This window comes from Silurus meridionalis, chromosome 5 (assembly GCF_014805685.1).
Source record: "Silurus meridionalis isolate SWU-2019-XX chromosome 5, ASM1480568v1, whole genome shotgun sequence".
Lineage (NCBI taxonomy): Eukaryota > Metazoa > Chordata > Actinopteri > Siluriformes > Siluridae > Silurus > Silurus meridionalis.
Window position 1 is genome coordinate 5,659,240 of NC_060888.1, and position 22,006 is coordinate 5,681,245.

General features: G+C 39.5%; 1 protein-coding gene across 1 annotated transcript in view; it reads right to left on the reverse strand.

Moving 5' to 3' along the window:
• The window catches only part of aff2 (AF4/FMR2 family, member 2), a 246,342-nt gene extending 226,655 nt beyond the window's left edge, over positions 1–19,687 (reverse strand). The window contains exon 1 of the mRNA XM_046850110.1: positions 19,436–19,687. Within this exon, the coding sequence (XP_046706066.1) occupies positions 19,436–19,488 (53 nt within the window). The 5' untranslated portion in view covers positions 19,489–19,687. The remainder of the gene's footprint in view (positions 1–19,435) is intronic.
• Between the last annotated feature and the right edge of the window lie 2,319 nt (positions 19,688–22,006).

Sequence of the window (22,006 nt, forward strand, 5' to 3'; positions counted from 1 at the left end):
CTTTGAACGAGATTCAGAAGAACGAGTGATGCGTTCATTTTTTTACTAGGCTTGCATGAACTAAGCATCGCAAAATCTCTGTAGAATTAAGTAGTTCATCTCATGAGTCTTCTGGTCCGAGGCATTTGTCCTTTTGTCTCGTGACTCCCATAGACACTATGAAGATGATTAAAAGAAGAAATAAAATAAATGACTCACTTTTTTTTACTGTATAAACCAAAGGTTGTTAAAATAGTGTCCAGGGACCGCCAGGCTCCATAAAGTATATCCAGGGTTTCGTTGTTTTTTTGATTGTATTGAAATTATTATTGCTAATTGAGCGCTTAGCACTCGATATGACTAGGTTTACAGCAGTTTAGCAAACAGTGCCCATTGAAGCTCAAGCCAGTGCCCGTTCTCACAAAGCTTCTGTTGCCACTAATTGCGCCTCATGTGAAGAGGATGTTTATATCTTCCACTCGAGTAGACGGTGTGACAACACGTTGTTTGCAAATGCAATAAACATCCCATGGCTGGGTTCTTTTTCAACAAAACTTGTCTTATACAACCAAGGGTTGCCAATGTTACTCCTAGTCCTACATCTGACATATTTGCCAATAGCGTGTCGAATGCGGTTAGTGTTGTTAGTGCTGCTTGGTGCCATCGAGGCTCTTTTGGCGATCCACAGCTAGCCTGAGGTATTCAGTGCTACTGGCTCTGGAAAGAGGTGTAGTAAGTGTTTAATCCTGTCATCCCATCCTCCATCTCTTCTAGTCCTGTCAGAAACACGCTGTCAGGTTCCTACACCCACTCGGCTAGTCTGTCTCAAATAGCTCCAGGATGTTACAGCGTTTCAAGGAGGGCGGGGTGGGGTGGGGTGGGGTGGGGGAACCAAAGCATTTATTATCCTGTAAGTCAGAAGGAAACTTTATGAATCACCATTGTGAGGGAAATTATTACCAAATCTGATGAGAGATGAGTTAAACCTTTAAGTTTCAGCAACAGTGAATGATAAAAGCAGCCCACTAGCTACATGCTACATGCTACCATGCTAACAAGAGTGGACAAAGCAGTCGCCTAAGCAACCGGAATGAGCAAAAATCATGTGAGGGCCCTTCGATTTGTATTTGTAGTTGAAGGCAAACCAAAAGAAACCAGAAAAAGAAAAATCCTCTTCCTTATTAACTTACTCAGTTGGTATGTAGCTACTAAAGGTTGCAGTAGGACACATCTTTATGCCACTAATGTAGCATAAGCTATGCATTCTGAATAAAAGTGCAGTGCAAAGGCGTCACATAACGTTTCCGCTAGCATAACATGCTATTACCTCATGGTTAAACACATAGAGAGAAAATAAACAACCTAGCCACTGTGAAGACTTTTCATTGCTAAAACACTGAAGTGCCACATCATCATATACTCAATTCTGACTGAATACATGCACTTTACTAGTTAACTAGGCTAGCATATGTGATATAAAAGATAGCAATCAATTTTTTGTCTAGCCACTTAAGGCAACTAAACCATTCTACTGGGCAGAACACTGGAGCTTTTACTCCTTCTGTGGATTTTGCTAATGAGTTTACGGCTTTCCTGTAGTAGTAAAATTAGCACGCCAGGAAGCTAGTTAAAGCTATCGTACTCGTTCTTCATCCCTTCTGCTTATAATTGGTGCAGCAGCGGCCCAGGAAAATTTACTCCTCTTCCACTTCCTGATCTTTCACCTTTGCTTCATCCGCCATAGCCAGACCTCTGACCCCCTTTCATTGGCGTCAGTCACCGAGCCTCGGCGTCCATCCTTCTTCCCCGATCGCTGCTAATGCTGTTTGCATCGAAGGCAAATGATACAGTACATCTTCTCTAGTCCTTTAGGAATGCCCGTAAGTTGAATTACGAGTCTAAGCATGCTGCTTTTCCTATAAAATCAACATTATCGGAGTAATAAAACAGGCCTTTATGTTCCATAACCATTACAGGCACTCCACAGGAGAGGCCAATAGTTAATGACAGTTGCAATTGCGCATAACAAGGCACGCGGCCTACGGTATATCTATAGTCGATTCTGTTTCTGCGTGATTTTTCCATGTTTCGCGCGGAATGTTCCGGCAGAACAAAAAAAAGAAAAGAAAAAGAAAAACGTGCCGATTCTTCGGGGCTCCAAGACTTATTACAGAACTCTGAGAAAAAGAAAAAGATGGCATTGAACTGAAAATATGAACTGATGGCATTGAACTAAAAAAAATAATAAATAAATAAATAAATAAGGCTTTTGTGGCTTGGTGTGCTCAGTGGCGCTGCTCCAGCTTGAGTCTTTTTTTCCTTCTGTTCCGACAGAAAACAAACAGCATGTCATGGATCTGGCTTAAAGAGAACATTGTTATTGCAAGGCTCTTTGAAAATAGCTACAATACCCAAAGCCGTAGCATGACCAAATATTTCACAGATGGTGTCCCTTCACACGCTACTGTAAACAACCAAACAAAGGGTCCTGGCGCTTTATTAGTGGCATGAAGTTGAACTCGGACAGCATACTGTTGCCTTATATAAAGCTATAGATGCTGGAAAATTCGCCACCGTTAGTCAAAGATATGTTTCAGAGTCTGTTGAGGTTCTACCTTATTCTGTGTACTATGACACTGCCAGGCACTGTCCTTATCTCCAGCCACAGAGGTTTTGCTTTCAATCCCCCCCAAAACGTCCACCAACCACCCCACCCACACCCAGAGTGCAGCGGGGCATGGCATTCCTGCAAAGAGTAGATACCATTCAGGTGGTGCCCTGGAGGCCTGCTACGGGCAAGGGGCCTGTGAAATACACTCACATGGGACAAATGAGCCAAAGAGAAAATGAGAGAGAGAGAGAAAGAGAGAGAGAGAGAGTGTGTGTGTGTGTGTGTGTGTGTGTGTGTGTGTGTGTGAGAGAGAGAAAGTCAAACAGACACTGCCAGAAAAAAAATGCTGACTTTAATCCCCCTACCACCACCACCACCACCACCACCCTGGGCCTGATTACATCTTGGCAAGCCGACATCACATCCGGAGGCCAATGATGCAAAAAGGTTTCATTTACACACGTGCATCTGCTTTCTAATTTTTTTTTATTAGTATTTCATGAAATACCCTTCCTTCACACTTACATCTACTTTTAACACTTTCCAGTTTGACAGCGCTTTGCTTATTCACGCTTTCATAGTGACTCATGGTGTATGGTCAGGCAGTTAACTCAAAATATCCAATTATATTCAACGGTTATTCATTTATTACATAAAAAGCTGCTAATTTGATAATATAAACCCTATCTAATACTTCAATCCACTAGTTTTTAGCCTTTGTGTGCACCAAATTGTATTTATAACCCCATCCCTCTGAACTTTGTTTTGTTTTTTTTTTTGGAAAGACGAAGTATTTTTGTGGATGCGAACTTCACTGAAAACCCTTCAGGTATAGAATCCGCTGCAACCTCTGCTGCCTTTACTAACATGTTCATAACTTTGCATCATGCACGACGCACAATAACATGACATTGCTGACCAGAACTAAAACTATATCAACTGTTCCACAACTACTGAATGCGAGACAAACAAATATTTCAGCCAATCAGAGAACGAATACCCAGATCAGTTTTGTTTTTTTCTTTCAGCCACTCAGTTATTCAGCACGATGGCGTTTTAACGCCACGTTAAAAAATAAAATACAAAATATATATATTTTGAAAATTTAAGATCAAATTGAAAATATTTTGAGAATAAAGCTGTATTTTGAAAACAAAATCCAGATTTTTTACTGTTTTTCATTGAATAAATGTGTATCGTTTGGTTAAATCCTACTATTGGTTAGGATTTAGGACTGAGGGGAATTCTTAGTTTTTTTTTTTATAATTAGTAAATGAACACTGCAACGGTTATGTATGAAATGCAATTTGTTGAGGAACATTGAGGAAATTGCCTCTTTCGTGCAGTTACCTTTATTCTCGTAATTTTTACATCTTTCTCACGATTTAGATTTTTTTACAAAATATTGCGAAAGAATATATTCACATATTGCTACAAATTAATTATTGTAAGTCTGAGTTTTTCTCAAACTATTAGGACTTTATTCTTATATAGTTACAGCTTTAATCTCGTAATCTTTGATAAAAAAAATAAATAAAAAATAAGAGTAAACATGGCACTAAAATGCTAGTCTAATTCAGTGTATACCAACAAGATACTGACAGTAGAAAAAATAATATAAAGAAATTTAAGTTTTATGCATTTCTACACAAAGAGACTTTGGTAGAAAGATATCCTAATGAACACAGTATATTTTTTTTGTATATTTTTAGACCATGAAATTTCCTATAACCCTAGCAACTGCATGCACAGGGTTAATGTATAACTAACCAAAGAAATCTATTACCATGTAAATCTGTCGGGGTTAATTACTTGGCTTTATTTCTAACAAACCCCAATCACTCGCCAATGGACATGAATTAATAGGAAAAACTACAGAGTTCACTACGTCCACAGGAGAAGCATATAATCCAGAGTGAAAAACGTGTTTATTCATGTGACTGATTGGATTTCTTGGTCATGGTGATGCGAAGTGAGCAAGACATCTCGGGCTTGGAATTGATTTCCCACTTTTCTGGATTCTTAGGCACCGATCGGCGGCCAGCGACTGTGTCTAATACGACCTTAATGAAAGTGTACAGTGTTAATTGGGAGCACAAACCTGCTCCTGTTCCAATCAATATGTATTGAGGGGCCTGAGATTTGTCTGCACTCACGGTTTCCTTAGTGACATAGCAAGGGAAGATTTCTACTACCACAAAGTAACCACCCACCGCCTGGGTGTATGTGTGTGTGTCTGTGTGTGTGAGTGTGTGAGTGTGTGTGTGTGTGTGTATTTCTGGCTTTTATTGACTGCCAATATATTTGTGTTGCTCTTGGCACATTTACTTCATGGATAAGAAGTTTCCTTTCTGAGCTACGAGTAATTAAGCTCACATATTATTCATGACAATACACAAAGATATGCTTTACATGTGTTTGAAAGGAAAATCTTGAGTGACCTGCTACAGAGCTCTGACCTCGACCCTATTAAACACCTTTGGGATGAATGTGAATGCCGACTGCATCCCAGACCTTCTCACCTCACCTACATCGGTGCCTGACTTTACTAACACCCTTGTGGGAGAATGATCACAAATCACCACAAGAACACTTGAAAATCTAGTGGAACATCTTCCCAGATGAGTGGACATTATTAGAACACCAAATGTGGACTAAATGTTGAATGGGATGTTCAAAAAGCACATACAAAACTCAGGAGTCCACACCCGATTTTTGTTTCAATTTTATTTTAACTCAGCCCTTATACACCCGATTCTTCCGTTGTCATGTTACTTGAATGAGTCCCCTGGAAAATGGGCAGCCAGAGGGTCTTTGGAGGCTAACGGCTAAACCGACTGCTATTCCTTGTCTGTAAAAGTAACATATTTTTTACCTCAACATTTCTCAACAACAGTGAGGTCAGCACTGCAGACCACTACAACCTTCGACTAATCCCCAGGATCGCTAAAAACGTCGCAAACAACGAACTCTGAAGATAGGTTTGAAGCCTTTGAGCATCTAAAGGCTAGCTGTTAACATTCCTGAGAAGCCATACCGGATTTAATCTTTGAATCTCTGAAAAGGAATAAAAAAGATACCTCGAACCCCCTGTCAACCGAGAGCCATGCGCTGGAGAGGTATTCTCGCTAATTAAAGTGAGTTTGAAATTAGTCACAGTCCATCAAGAAACAGGGAAGCTTGTCGTACTGTGGGCTTTCCGGAACGTTCACTGGAGCAAAACTTGAAACCAATTCGAGGGTGATGACTTTGTTTTTTTTCCTGCTTTTGTGGGAGCTAAATGAGCTCCTTTCTGAGAGAAAAAAAAGATTTTGTGTTAATAAGATTTATGAATTTGAATGGCCGTTTGCTTTTTTTCCACTCTAACTAGGTCTGGCTTAGAGAAAGTGCAAAAGGGAAGACAATGTGAGTGGTAATTACAATTATAAGGAAAATCGTATATTCTGAAGTACTTCTGATAACAAATGAATTAACGACCGCGAGCTGGCAAGAGTGGATCGGAGAGGCTTCTTGGGCGGGAAACAAAAAAAAAAACAAAAAAAAAAGAGAGACTTAGGGAGCTAAAGAAGGTGGCAGATTACAATTTAATGGCTACGGAATAATGGTAATTCTGCCTTTCTCTCTCCACGGCCGGACTGCGCTAATGGCTTCATTAACACTTACGTGCTCAGGCAGGCAATAGCAGACAATGTCGCGTACGTCTTTTGCCGCATCACAAAAGAAACCGGTTAAACACAAACCGGCCGTCTAGGAAGAAGGCGAGAAACGAGCAGAAGCTAATCGATGGCCAGATATCAATGCGTAGCCGAGGTGCAAACATGCACAGCATCGAAAGTCAAAGCGGGTGACTGCGAATGGAGAAAATTGATTTTTGACAGGTAGGTTGCTCACACTTAGCGTAATAACTCAATGCCATGGGCTGATAAAGGCAAAGCAGACACACACACACACACACACACACACACACCCATATAGCTGGGAATAGATGACGTCTTCTTCTGCTGTCTTAGTGTTAACCTTAATATTGCTTGGAAACATTTCAAAGCTAAAAAACTAATAACTGAAGATAATTATACATTAAAATGTACTCATATATAGAGCTCTTTCTCCAGAGTGACCATCAGCTTCTTGGTCACCTCCCTGATGAAGGCTCTTCTCCCCAATCGCTCAGTTTGGCCAGGCAGCACGCTCTAGTAAGAGTCCTGGTGCTTCCAAACTTCTTCCATGCACAGATGATGGATGCCACTGTGCTAATTGATACCTTCAATGCTGCAGAAATTGTCTACACTCCCCCAAAACTGTGCCTCGATACAATCCTCGAAGGTCTACAGTCAATTTCTTGGACTTCATGGCTTGGTTTGTGTTTTAACATGCACTGTTAAATGTGGGACCTTCTATAGACAGGTGTGTGACTTTCCAAATCATGTCCAATCAACTGAATTTACCAAAGGTTGACTCCAATTAGGTTGTAAAAAAATCTCAAGGATGATCAGTGGAAACTGGATGCAACTGAGCACAATTTCGAGTGTCATGGTAAAGGCTATGAATATTCATGTACACTTATTTATTGACTGATTGATTAATTGATTGATTGATTGATTGATTGTTTGAATGATTGATTTAACCTAAACTATTACTGATGTAATAAATACCATTTAATCAGACACTATGGTGCACTTTAAGCAGTGATATGATATCATTCAGTGATATAGTGTGTTATCATTCCTACTTCTTAGTTGCAAGGGGGGAGATGTGACTTTGAACTGTGAAACACACAAAGTGCCTGAAGGTTCAGGTGATGCTAGAATGGTGTCGGCTCAATTAAAGAGCTGCTACGGCACGCCAAATGTGCCGCCGCTAACACCTCAGAGCGGGTGAGACAGAGAGAGACAGACAGAGAGAGAGAGAGAGAGAGAGAGAGAGAGAGAGAGAGAGAGAGAGAGAGACAGAGAAGGCGCACTACATCGCCTGAGGTTCGAAATGGTAGTGAGGTTGGCATTGTCTGCTTTGAAGAAAATGCGTGATGATAGAGCCGATCTAACTATTACAAATTTGTCCATATTGCGGTGTGGCATGAAGATAAATCTGTCTGGGGAAATCTGCATTTCTAACCACTAGACCACCAGGGAAACATACACTAAATAGACAAAAAGTATTGGGGCACCTGAATTTTCCATCCATATGTGGTCCTTTCCCAAATTGTCACCACAAAGCTGGAGGCACACAATTGTATAGGATGTCTTTGGATGAGGTAACATTGAATTCTGCTTTCACTTGAATTGAAACTCAAACCTAGTCCAGCATGCCGATACCCCTGTGCACAAACCAGCTTCATCAACATACTTAACATGGGACAAAGAGACATCCACAAGAACGCTCCAAAATCTAGTTGAACATCTTTCCAGATATTATTAGAACAACAAATACTAAATGTGGAATGGGATGTTCAAAAAGCACATTTAAATCTAATGCTCAGGTGTCCGCGATCTATTGTCCATATCGTGAAGACACACTATAGATGCATACACTAAAGCAACAGACCTGTCCTTTTAATACTGATGACAAGTCAAGAATTGATTGTAGTCAATTGAAAATGAAACGAACAGACAGATAAAAAGAGACTGCACGACACACACACACATGCGCGCGTGAACGCAGACGTCTTTGTTTCTTCACTTCTTATCTGCGCTCGTTCCTTTCCCTGTCTGAAGCTCTTTCTCCCCTGGGAGTGACCTATCATGTCACTGCTTCTAGCACAGCGAGGAGAAAACTTAACCTGGACCTCAAACTGGAGTGCATCGCACACAGCCATCAAAATGTCAGCTCGTGTATTTCCCTCTTGGCATAAAATACCTCTCTCTCCTTCTCTTTATCCTCCTCCTCCTCCTTCTTTTACTTCTTCCTCGTCTTCATGTCATTCTCAAATCCATGCTCTAAAAATCTCTCTATTTAAATCTGCAGCTGCCAAAAAAAAATAAAAATGGCAGAATCTGCAGAATCCAATGGCAAATCTTTTTTTGTATGAGCCAATTGGAATTCTTTTCTCTTGAGCAGCTCCAGGAGTGTATTTTGTGTAAACACTCACGGTGACTCTGGACACTGGGCTTTCTGTCTGTATGCATCAGTAACTCATTTAAATTCCATCATTCCCAATATAACTGTGTTTGTGTGTGTGTGTGTGTGTCGGAGAGAGAGTGAGTTTGTGAGAGAGAGAAAGAGAGAAAGAAAGAGCGATAGGGGGGATGGGGGCAGGCTCAAGGATGTAATCCTGGGATTCACTTAAAGAAAGGGGCATTAAGGATAAAGCTCCTGTAGCCATGCTCACTTATCTTGAAGGTGCTTCAGAGGGCAATGTAAAGCAGCTGATTCTCACGCAGGAACGAAGGCAAACGAGCGAGAGGTTTTACCACTAACGGACAACAAATTCCCGATTTCAGTAGACGGGAATGTGCAAGGGAGGACGTCGAGTTATGGTTGATGAAGGTATTGTCAGTACTCAGGGTGTAAATACACTATATGAACCAAAGGTTTTGGGACACCTGACTTCTCCAGGAAGAGCTGGAGGCGCACAGTTGTATACGATGGATTTGGATGTGTTAACGTGGAATTTGTTCCAACATGACAATTCAAATGTGCACAATGCTAGCTCCATGAACATATGCTTTACATCGGTTGGAGTGGAAGATCTCTTCACCTTTGGGAGGAATTGAAACTCTCACTGCACCCCAGGCTTTCTCACCTTACCAACACCAGACTTTACTAACACTCCTGTAGCTGAATGAGCGTATAGAAAAAATTTAATATATAAATAAATAAACAAGTAAAAAAAAATGGTTGCTATAGTTTCTATTTATAAAATCCTCTGATATCTGATCCACCATTTTTTTCCCTTGGTATTACACTGGATTCTGGACTTGGTGCCATCCCTCTGCACCAATTGTCTGTATTTTTCAATAATAACTGATTTCTAATCAATGGCGATCCATAACAATCCACTGACACTCCACTTTGTTACTGTTCTATTGATTCATTTCATTTCAGTAACTGCCCTATACACTGACGGATCGATCCAATCTCATCCGATCATTACGCCCCTAATTACTTATACGTTACTTATTACTTATACGTAATTGCTGTCAATAATGTACAGTCTATATAATGATTTATCCCAATTTAAATGCAATCCACATTGTTCCAGAAAAGACAATAAAACCCAAAAAAGAATTCCTCAGCATTCTTCCTGTTCCTTACAACAGAGAGTTTCACTACTCAAAAAGGTCCCAGGATACAACCGTTACACCTCCAAAAAACTCCCCAGGAACCCTGGGTGCATCCAGGGGTTTATAACATGAACTTATTCCGTGAACAACATATCTGCAGCTACACCAATATAAAGAAAAAACCCCAGCACCCATTAAAACCTAATATTCATCCTATTTCAAACCACTTTCATAGATTTTGGCCAAATTACATCACTTTAATTACTCCATGCTGACGCTCCAAAGCTGTTTGAAGATGTTGGAGGTCCGTGTTCGGCACGGCGAATAAACCAGAGTTTCCCCCGTGCTTGTATATATACTTCGATGAATATTTTAACGTTTGCTTTCATGTTACAAACATGACAAACGAGACAATAATCGCAAACCATGGGAACACTCCGTATCTGCTGATGTAAGCATTATTCATTAATATTTTCATACCACACTGAAGGTGTGAGCATTTTTTTGGATAATTACTTTCATAATGATGTGTCTGTCAGTGAACAGTTGATAACAGTAAATGCAACAGTTTAAAACCTGGACTGAATGGACTTGGTGTTACCCAGATTCCCTCAAGAGTTCTCCTTTATACCATCTCAAGAAGTTTTTTCTTGACACTCTTACCACTGGCTTGTTCGTCAGGGATAAACTTATAGGGAGTCATTTCTGATGCTGAAATTTATATTTGTAGGTATTTCATTCTGCTTTGTGACAACGTCCATTATTAAATTATTATTTTTTTTTTTTATTTATTTCGTTTTTAACAACAGCTCCCTTTAAACTTGTGGTTCCTGTAATACGTTCGAACAAAAAAGTCATCAACAGCCACAGGGTCGTTACCCAGTAAACAGGATGTGGAAAAGTTACTACCAGGTTGCAAGAACGTTCTAGAAAAATATCTACACAGATGACTGTATTATTTATTGTGCATTTTGCCTTTTAAGAGCCACTTTCCAAAATGACATACAGTGCGATTTCAGAAAACATCAATTCCAAACTTGTAACAGGTTTAACTCACTATTAACATGAGTTTTAAACAAATATCGGGAAGGTTCTATAGTGAATCCGGCATCGGAAATCGTTTTCTCGCCATATAACTTTACATGTACTAGGAAGTGTTTTCAAATTTAGATTTTAAATTAAACACGCAACACAATTACCAACGTAATATATAAATACAGCATTATAACTCAATATTAATATTATATTTAATTAATAATAATTTTTTATTACGTTAGGCAATAACAATAATATAATATAAAATACTATAATAAATAATACTAAAAAACACAAATATTATTACTACTACTAATAATACTATATTTAACACATAGGAATAAATTATTATAAATGTATTATTACTTAGTAATGGTAATATTATTGTTATTATATATATATTATTATTATATCATTGTTGTTAAATTTATATATATTTTTGATAATAATTATTATAATAATAATAATTATTATTATTATTTCCTAGAGACCTAATACTGCAAATATTTCAAATATAATTACATTAGTTTTCATCCTCATTTAATTTCAAAGGTTTTTAAATGGGGGTTTTTTGCCATCGAGGGGGTAACTTTACAATATTTAGCAATTTAAACTGCATAAAATGATGTATTTTGTTGTGTACTATATACATGTAACAAATGTTTAATTGTATTGACAAAAAAACAAAGAAGTAAAAGAATAAAAAATAAACAATATTCCGGGCTAACAATATTAGCCATAGCCACTGGTCTCAAGACCCGAAGACAAAATTCATCCGATTCATCTGAAAGGATGTGAGAATGGTGCTGTGGAGCTCTACAGATGTGTACCTGCCTCCATTTAGTCTTCATATTTGTCATACATAGCGTTCTGTGGAAGCAGTGACCTTTGAATGTAATGAGTAAATTGCTGGGAGGTATAAAGATTGAGCTATTAGTTGAAAGCCGGTTGGACATGAAAAGGATCCGCATAAATACCAAACGTCTTTCGTGGGTTTCTGTAAATATAAAAAAAAAAAAAATTATGATTAAAAAAAAACACAGATTCTTTGAACCGATCAGATCTAAAGTCCACGTTACGATTTTCTGATGAGTTTCATAAAAAAAGCGTGTGAATTGTAAAATACAGGACCTCAAGGTTTTTGTATCTGCGTATCTTTTCTAAGATAGATACAGTTACGACAGTTAGATTGAACTACAAAAAACAAAAACAAAAAGAACTTAAAATAAACTGAAAGCATTCGTCCAGATTAATTGTATAAAAATAGAAAGCAACAGTTAAAAGTCCTGGGGAAATGATGTACTGTATTTTCGCCTGAGGGAAGATTATAAAACCAATACATTAACAGACATGCTTTTGAGAAAAGAATAAAACACGACGAGGCAATGTACACAGTGTGGCCGAAAGTGTGTGGACACCTGAAGTTTTTTACCATCCTTCTGTGAAGCTCCTCCACTAGATTTTTGATTGTGCTTGTCAGGTACTGATGCAGGTGAGGAGGCCTGGGGTGCAGTCAGTGTTCCAATTCATCCTAAAGGTGTTTAATAGGTTTGAGGTCAATCAAAAGATCTACCTCTCCAACCCATGTAAATATATGTTCATGAAACTGGAACAGGTTTGATAAAAAATAATGCTACCCAAAGACAATTTGTTTCCCTGAACCTTATGATAACAGTCTGGGAACGAAGCACATCTGACTGGAAAAATCAGGTGTCACAATAGTTTTGGCCATACAGTGTATCACAGCAAAATAACAGGGTGAAATTACAATCACTACCTCAATCTGATTCGTTTCTTCTGGCAACATGTCAATTGTATGTTGATATACCATACAAATGTTTTATTTAAACAAATATATATATTTCTAGTTAGATTTAATGCAGTGGAAGTTTCTTCCTGTTCTCATTTTTTATTATAGACATTATATAAATTATAAACATTGAATAAGACAAAAACACTGGGTGACACTGAGAACATGGAACATGGTCTCATCTTGAATCCTTTCCATCTGACTGGAACAAAACTCGGACGCTGGAGACTCCTTCCAAAATGCGAGATAAACCTGAGAATTCTCCCCAAATCGCCTTTAATTTCACCAAATCCGAAATAAACATTCGTTTACATGTTTGTTGATGCTATAAAGTGATGTAACTAGCATCACAGCTGCTGTTTAGATAATCGACACTTTCTGGCCAATCAGATTTTTGAATTGCTCACTCTCTGTTTACCGGATACTATACTAAAAGGTATTAATATCATTAGATTTTTTGTAAAAAAAAAAAAACTACCCAGTGCAGTCATGTTCCTGTCAGAGTTTTCAGCACTATCAACATCAACACAATCTCGCACCGGGTGACATTCTGGTCTAAACAATGCCGTCAAGCCTGCTTGGCTGTAAAATTTAATGCGCATTTGCATCCATGGAGTCATTACCTCAGGTCTTATTAGGGCCATTGTAATTAGTACTGAGTTAATAAGTTTTGCGAAGAGTGCGGTTGCCAAGCCAGGGATTAAGCTGGAGAGGTCTGGTGTAGCCTATCACTGATGGATTTTTCTCATGAAGAGGTTTTCTGGACTGGCGAGTGATGTGTGGAATAACTCAGAACGTTAGAGCCGTTTCACAGCGGATTTGTATTTAATTTCGTCGCAGGAATCCAATACCAACACTGTAACTCTGAAATCAATCACTCGGGCGGAATCGCGGAGCTGCTTGCCAAAACCGATGGAGTGGGGAACGTTCTCGGGCTCGCGCTGCTTTCTACAGGTTTCACTGGAGGCATTCGGTGAGCTGCCTTCCTCCGGATCAAATTGTTCGCCGAGTGCCAAACATGGCAGGCCGAACGAAGTGCCAAACCATCACCTTTCATTCCCGCGTCCGGTAAAACAGGCACTGGCCCAAGGTTCCTGCTTTATCATTCTGCAGCATTTGGCTTTCCTTTGGCAGGTGGCAAAACGAGGCCACGGGCGCAGTAACTTGGCAGCTTCTGATTCGGAGTCGGGGTGCCAACTGTTAAGGCTCTTTGCCTGCATGGTGGGCACGGGGGCTGGACAAGTCAGTGCCTGGCAAGGCTGCTTTTTTCACGCCGGGCACAAATGAGATTGGCGCTGAGCTGAGCTCATCACACGAGCATGGGGGATATATAACGCCCAGCTGAGCTCCGGGTGCAAAGGCAGACAATGAGAGGAGCCGGGAAATGAGTCTACTGTTATTACTGCTGATAATCATAAATATAATATAATTCTCCACAGGTTTTGTCATAAAATAGTCATCGTACATCTATTCCATGCTTTAAAACAGTACTAATCATATAACAGACACTAAAACGGTAAGCCACTTGTATTTTCGATACATCCACTCAAATCTTTTTCGGTCCAAACATGGTCCCCTGCAGAGATTCCATAATTGTGGTAGCAGTTAGCTGTGAAATATACTCTGAAAGACTTGAAGAAGGAAAGCATTTGTGGACATGGGAGAAACTAGCCTTCATGCTAATGTTAGTAGGACATTATTGACATTCTATTGATTTACTTGTGTGTTTATTTCTTTCATGAGAGAATTTCCTTCTTGTACTGATCTTCAGGAAACGTTTGGGATTTTTGGGAAATTTTGGGAATCCCATTTTATATAGTATTGAGGTACACTGCTCAAACAAATGTTTTGTTTTTTCTACGTAAAACTGATTTTTATGTTAAATATGTCTTGTAAAAGACACTTCTGTCTTTCACTTTGTTGTTTGTAGACACATGACTATAAATTCATGTGCTTTTTAAACATCCCATTCCACATTTAGTCCCCCGTTTACTGCAATTATAATCTCCACTCTTTTAGGAAGACGTTCCACTAGATTTTGCTGGTGGTGATTTGTGATCATTTAAACACAAGTGTGTTAATAAAGTCAGGTACTGATGTAGGTGAGGTAAAGAGGCTTGGGGTGTTGTTCCAGTTCATCCCAAAGGTGTTTAAAAGGGGTGAGGTCAGAACTCTATAGCAGGCCACTCAAGATCTTCAACTTCACCTCATATAAAGTAAATTTTGATAGAGCTGGATTTATGTACAGTAGTACTGTCAAGCTGGAACAGGTTTGGGTCAAGTTCAAGTGAAGGTAAAGTTTAATGGTGCATCCAACACATCGTATACAATTGTGTGCCTCCAACTTTGTGGTTAAAGTTTCATGAAGAGTCTTTTTTCAATAGGACATAAATAGACTCATGAATAAACCATGTCAATGTTCATCCAGAGAAATTTTGTCAAGGATTTGTTTTATTAAAAAAAAAATATATATATATTATTTTTAAGTTGAAAAAATGGAAAACGTTGTTTTTCGTGTAGAATTGCGTACCGAGAAAAACTATTCGAACACAATGACTTATTTTTAGTCATGTGATGCACTCATGCTGCCCATTCAACTCAAAGTCAAAACAAAAAGATGTTGGACGATTCCCAGGCCAAAATTCCGTCCTGCCGTTGCAAATTTATAGCTTTTGGGTTATTCGCATAAACATCTCCATCTCTTTAACTGTACACTTACAAAACCCTGTGTTTTTCCCTGACATTTCTGCATCAATTCAAAGAGACACGATGCAGATTAAAACGTTTCTCACATTTGTGCACGTGCACAGTAGAGGGACTGAAGCGTTTCCAGACGTGTCGGTGTGGACGAGTGTTATACTACTGTACATCATTTACACTTCATGGAGTAATAAGGCCTTATGAGTGCAAATTAATAAATCTATTATTAAATGCAACCATTTCATGAGCGACTCTGGACTAAAGGTAAACCTTTCACTTTGTGCATTCCTACATGGTGAGAAGTCTTCAAGTTCCAAAATCATCGCAGACATGCTAATTTGTCAAAATTCGCCCGAGCCAGCTCGTAAGAAAAGCTACGCTCAGCCTTAAGATGGCTTTCGCAGCTTTTCTTATGACTTCAGTGCTGCGAAAGCCAACAAAAATCATTCCTGTGTGAATTTAGCCTGGGATCGGGTTGCGCATTCAGCACCTCGCACGTTCGCACGTGAGCGCATAAAAATGAATTATTTTGCACACAAATCCCTGCTGAGAAAAGGGACAAGTCGGACGGGAAGGAGAAAGGAGACGAAGGGGAAAAAAAAAATCAACGCAATCGAGGTATTCAATAATTCCTCCTGGAATTACTCTCAGGGCTGCCATAAAACTCCGCCAAATGAAATGCGAGGTGTAATAAACGACTGCACCTAATTGCATGGTCTTCTCTAACCAGTGATGGGGAATACCTATAAAACCAATATCACGAGTAATTAGACTTCGGTTACTCTGCTTTCAAACACCGGCGCTGACGAGTGCGCACGAGCTCATATTCCAAAATCCTTAAATCAACTAATTACAGAACAACACCTAAAAAATGCATCCGCCGACGCTGCCAGCGAGGGGGAGTAATTACCGTCATGGAAGGAGTTTTGCAAAAACACGTCTCAAACTGGGCCTCCGACGTCTGACTCGCAGCTTGGGTGGAAAGCAGAAGTAATTGTGCTAGTCGTGCAATCAAGCCGCCATGCCTCTACGCGCAAAAAAGCTCAGCCGCGTTTCTACTTCCTCGCGTTTTTGTTGTTTTTGTTGTTTTTTTTTGTTTTTTTTTCAAGACTCATCCGTGTCTTCCCGGGGCTTCGTTTTTGCACCTCGCTACGCTCCGCACCCCACCGATCTCGCCATGATTAAATTCGCCGCGTGTTCGAGCACCGAAAAAAGAAAAAGAAAAAATCCCTCCGAAAAACAAAAACACGGTGCGAATCAATAAAGCTGCTGAATTTTAGCCTTGGGCTACTAAAGTAGGGCAGGATAATTATTAAATTCCAAAAAAGTAAATCAGAGGGAATAATTACCACGTGCTCCGGGATCAGAAACATCGCTGCGTTATATCATAGGATGGTAATAGAGATTTATTTTTGCGCGGTTGGTTATAGACGGGTTTCTCAGACCTCTTGGGAAAACGTCAGGTGATGTTTAAGCCTTGGAGTCCTCTGTCTTAGTTGACACGATTGAGGCCTTCCTGATCTTGTGGCCTGTCTGCCTTAAGATTGGGAATGTTGTGATGCTTTTCTGCTCACCGTGGTTGTAAAGAGCGGTTATCTGTGTTACCACGTGCTTCCTGTCAATTAAAAAGAAAACGGTTTCCTGTCGGCTCGAACGCCTGGTCTTTCCACCTGCAGCTGGATGTTTTTTGTTTTTCACACTATTATAGGAAAACCATAGGGACTTCATTCAGATTTTCACGAGTTCTTATTGTAATATTAAAATATATATTTATATTGAAGCCAAAACATGCTCATTTTAAATCCAAATAAATAACAGAAATCCTCGTATTTTTATGAGTATATTCACATGATAGCTGTCGTTTGTCTATACGAACTTAAGCTATTACATCATTCGACCTCCTGCCACCACAATTGTTTACCCAGAATGTGAAAACGTTACATTGCGAAACGAGTACGTCACAATATAACATCAGGATGGCGATCGATTCTTCTACAACGCTACGCTTTTCCTGGAGAATATTTTGAAATAATTCTCCGTTTTTTTCCGACGTTTTTAAAGAAGAAAAAAACAATTCAGTGCAACATTTGTATTCCGTGATGCATTTTTTTATAGATATTACACAAAACTTTACCTTCACCCTCATGTTCACAGCTGTGAGTTTGGATTGTGTTTGGATAAAAGCACCTGCCATACACAAGTAACACAAGTAACACAAATAACAACAACAAAAAACCTGTTTAAGTGCAACAAACTGTAACTCATCTTCATCACCGGTCTCCCTTCATCTCTTTTCCCACTCTCACATCAAACAATGTAGATTTAACCCCCAACCTGAAACGCTCGTCACACAAAGACCCTCCTGCGCAAAAGTCCTAATGAACCCGGAATCCGTTCTTCCTGATCAGATACACCTTTCTGAAGCGTTTAACATCAAACGAGATGCACAAAAGACACAACGAGACAAAAACAACAACAACAACAACAAAAGCAGAGGATCTTTAATTAGAGGAGAAAGGGAAAAAGCAGTGAAAGCTTTCGGGGCAGAGGTGAACGGCTTAAGAAGGCACTTGGCAAAAAAAAAAAAAAAAAAAAAAAGCTCGTTCTACAAAAACATCACAAAGCGGGTGCTAAAAGCGCCGTGATTTTCCTACAGCCCAGGAGACACAAAGGAACAAGAGGATGTAATAGAGGAGATGGTGAGGGAGGACGAGGAGAAAGAGGAGCGAGCGGATGATGGAGACTGAATGAGAGTGGAAGGAAACTCTGGCTGACAATGGAGTCGTGCTGGAATGTGCTGAAATTCAATTTGTGTTCGATGAGAACTGCCTTTTGATTCGCTTTCACTATAAGATCATTACCACACGTCGATTACTACATCAGATTGGACATGTAATTGCCATTTCTTTTAATTATTAATCCAATATATGATCCATTTGAGTTTGATATCATCAAGTCGACTCTTTTTGAATGAATCCTTCAGCATATCATATTTTTACACACATCCCTGAAGACTCTATTGTGAATATTAAATATGGAGCATAAATCAATGTTGTTGTTTTTTTGTTGCAAGTTTACAAACCCACACACACACACACACACACACACACACAACACCCCGAGGCTATGTTCTGGATTGTGCAAAGTGCATTTGTAAGGCCTGCAAGCCTGATTATTCTCATTTATGACATTATCATAAAAATACATAAAAGACATAAAAAATACACATTAGTTGATTGATGTCAATATTTGAATTGGACAAATTACGAATCCTGGATTACTTGATGCCTTGAATACTGATATCTAATAAAAAATATTTGTAATAAATGTAATAAAAGTTGTAGTTTTTGTTCATTTTAGAGTAACAGGCACATTTTGTTCTACATGAACACACACACAGACACACACAAACTTTAATGAAAGGCTTTGGTAATGCAATGGGATATTTAATTCCAAGCCACTCACTTTAGTAATTGCAGCAATGCAAAAAATAAACCGTGGATGCAAAACAAATTACAGCTGCACACAGGAAACTGCTCTATAGGCGCTCTGTCATTTTCATGCAACCCTGTTTATAAGTGTTTATGAGATCGCAACCCGACACGGCACGCGCTTAAAGCTTTTGGACACTGTTGCACTGGTGCGGGGAAAACAAACAATAAGGTGTGGATCTTCTCCAAAGGATTTCAACGCAATACCGGTGCATGCATGTGCAGGGGAAAAAAGGAAAGCAGCACACAGAGAGAGAAAAGAGAGAAGGCAAGGAACTACGTGGACAGCTCTGGAGAACTTGAAGCGCCAGTGTGAGGTGGCAGTGAGGCGGCGCGCGAGCTTTCAAGCACACACACATATATACAGTACACACACACACTTCTCCCGGCCGTACAGAGCGCTCCATAGATTTCCCGCACAGTGTGGCCAGGCTGCCCCGAGCATCCCGACGCATGGCATGAGATCGATGCCCTCTAACTGGCATGCAACATGAACCGCGTCACTTTTTACTTTTGGCATTTGGACGAAGACGTAACGTTTGCAAAAAATACAAATAAAATGAATTGTTCATGGGAAAAAAAATCCTACCATTGCTGCTCCAGCTCCCACTCCCTGAAGAAGTCCAGCTCGAATAGGTCCATTGCAGTGATCCGGGAAAAGGACCGGCGGCGGCGGAGCGTTTATGCGTCAGGCTGCGTGTTAAAGGACGGCGCGAGCGCCTCTGTGTGTACGCGCGCGTGTGTGTCTGTGTATCTGTGTATGCGTGTGCATGCGCGCGCACGCTTCCGTGCGCGTACGTAAGTGTGTGTGAGTGAGTGTGAGAGAGAGAAAGCGTGCGTGCGTGAGCGCGCCTGCGCGTTCGTGGGTGCGCGCGCGCGTGAGTGTGTGTGAGTGTATATATATATATATATATATATATATATATATATATATATATATATATATATAGCGCCTAGCTGCGTTGTCCTGTTTTTTTTTCTCTCTTTGATCAACGCACGCACGCACACGCACGCACGCACTCACGCACACGCACGCACCGCAGGAGAGAAAGCCTCCACTGCCTGGCTCGCCGCTCAACCACACGCAGCCGCGCGGTGGGCGGAGTCTCGGCGCGCTGAGAGCTGTCATTGGAGCAGGGAGAGGGAATTCAATAGGGCGACTACGGCGAAGTGGCTCCGCCCACTTTTACTGTCAAAAAGTACCGGCGCGAGCAGGCGACGTCAGAGTTTATAATCTTCTGAATTAAATAAATAAATAAATAGATGATAGATAGATAGATAGATAGATAGATAGATAGATAGATAGATAGATAGATAGATAGATAGATAGATAGATAGATAGATGCATAAATAAATAAATAAATAAATAAATAAAATTTAATATTCCATGCTGTGAGATTATTATTATTATTATTATTATTATTATTATTATTATTATTAATAATACTGTTTTTGTTGATGATTTTAATATTAATAATGTTGGGATTATGATGAAGATTATCCTGATGATGATGGTGATGATAATGGTGTCGATGCTGAGATGATGTTGATAATGATGATAAGGAGGAGAAGAAAGAAGGATGATGATGATGCTGTTGATGATGATGATGATGATGATGTTGATAATGATGATGATATTAATATTGATGATATACACATTCATGAGGATTGTCAGATTTTATTAAAATTTGACAACTTGAACATGACTGCATGGTTTCTAAAATGTTCAAATTAATGCACAAGTTTCCAATCCACATTTAGCTTTCTGTTGATTCAGTGTGCTGAAATAAAAGCTTTTAATATTTGGGGTCACAAATTGCTAAACTGAAAAGCTGAAGAAACTATCGCCGTATATGTGTTCTGATATCATGTTAAAATATTGTGTTTTGTATTTAACTTATACTGATTTCCTGTGTTTTTTTTTTTAGAAATGTAGAATATATAAAATAACCAGGGCAAACATTTTCAGCATTTTAATGTTAATATTTTCAGTAATACACACGTTACATTATGTCAGTCAATATATTCGGAAGCGTCTTACTCCTTCTCACTGACACACTTGCTATCAAACTTTGGGCTGTTTCAATATGCACTCACTGAACACTTTATTAGGAACATCCTGCTCACACCACCATGGTATGATTGGCATGATTGCTGCTGCCAAATGGGTTTGTTTTGAGTATTTCTCTAACTGCTGTTCTGGGGATTTTTACACACAAGGCTTTAGAGTGTACTCAGAATTGTGCAATAAAAAAAAAACATCCAGTGGGCATCAGTTCTGCAGATGAAAACACCTTGTTGATGAGAGAGATTGACATTAAACTCGGTAGAGTTCTTCAGGCTAAAGGAAAGACTACGGCAACTCTGATAACTACTTTGTACAATTGTATTGAGCAGAAAAAAAACATTTCTGAATGCACATCAAACTATGAGGCAGTTGAGCTAGAGCAACAGAAGACCATCTCAGGATTCCCCATATGTCATCCAAGAACAAAACGCAGTAAGTCAGTGGGCACAGACTCACCAAACCTGGACAGTTGAAGACTGGAAACTTAACCTGGTCCAATAAATCTTGATTTCTCCTGATGCACACAGATAATAGGATCACAACATGGTAGTATAATAGTATAAATCCATGAACTCAAACTGCCTTGTGAGAACAGTCCAGGCTGGTGGTGGTGAAGTAACGGTGTGGGGAATACTATCTTGTCATATTGTATGCATCAAAATGCACCAATGACAAAGTAAAAACCATCTCAAACTGGTTTTATAAACTATAAATCTGCAGGAACTGCAGGAAGCAATCATGTCTACATGGAAAAGAATCTCAGATAAACCAAATTAACCAAATGCACCAAATTAAAGCAGTTCTGAGAGGAAAACAGGTGCTACCAAACACTTTTATATTCTTGGAGTTGGCAGATGCCCTCATCCAGAACAACTGACAGCCTATATATTAGTAAGTCTAGAAATCTGATGGGGAAAGAAAATAGTTTGAAAAGTCTCTTTTAATAGAAGAAGCTAAATTAAGTATTGCTGGAAGAGTTGACTAGAGACTCCTAGAGCTGTTTGGACATCACATGGAAGTTCGTTCCACCACCAGGGTGCCAGAACAAAGAAGAATCATGAAGCATGTCTTCCTTGTATACTGAGAGATGGT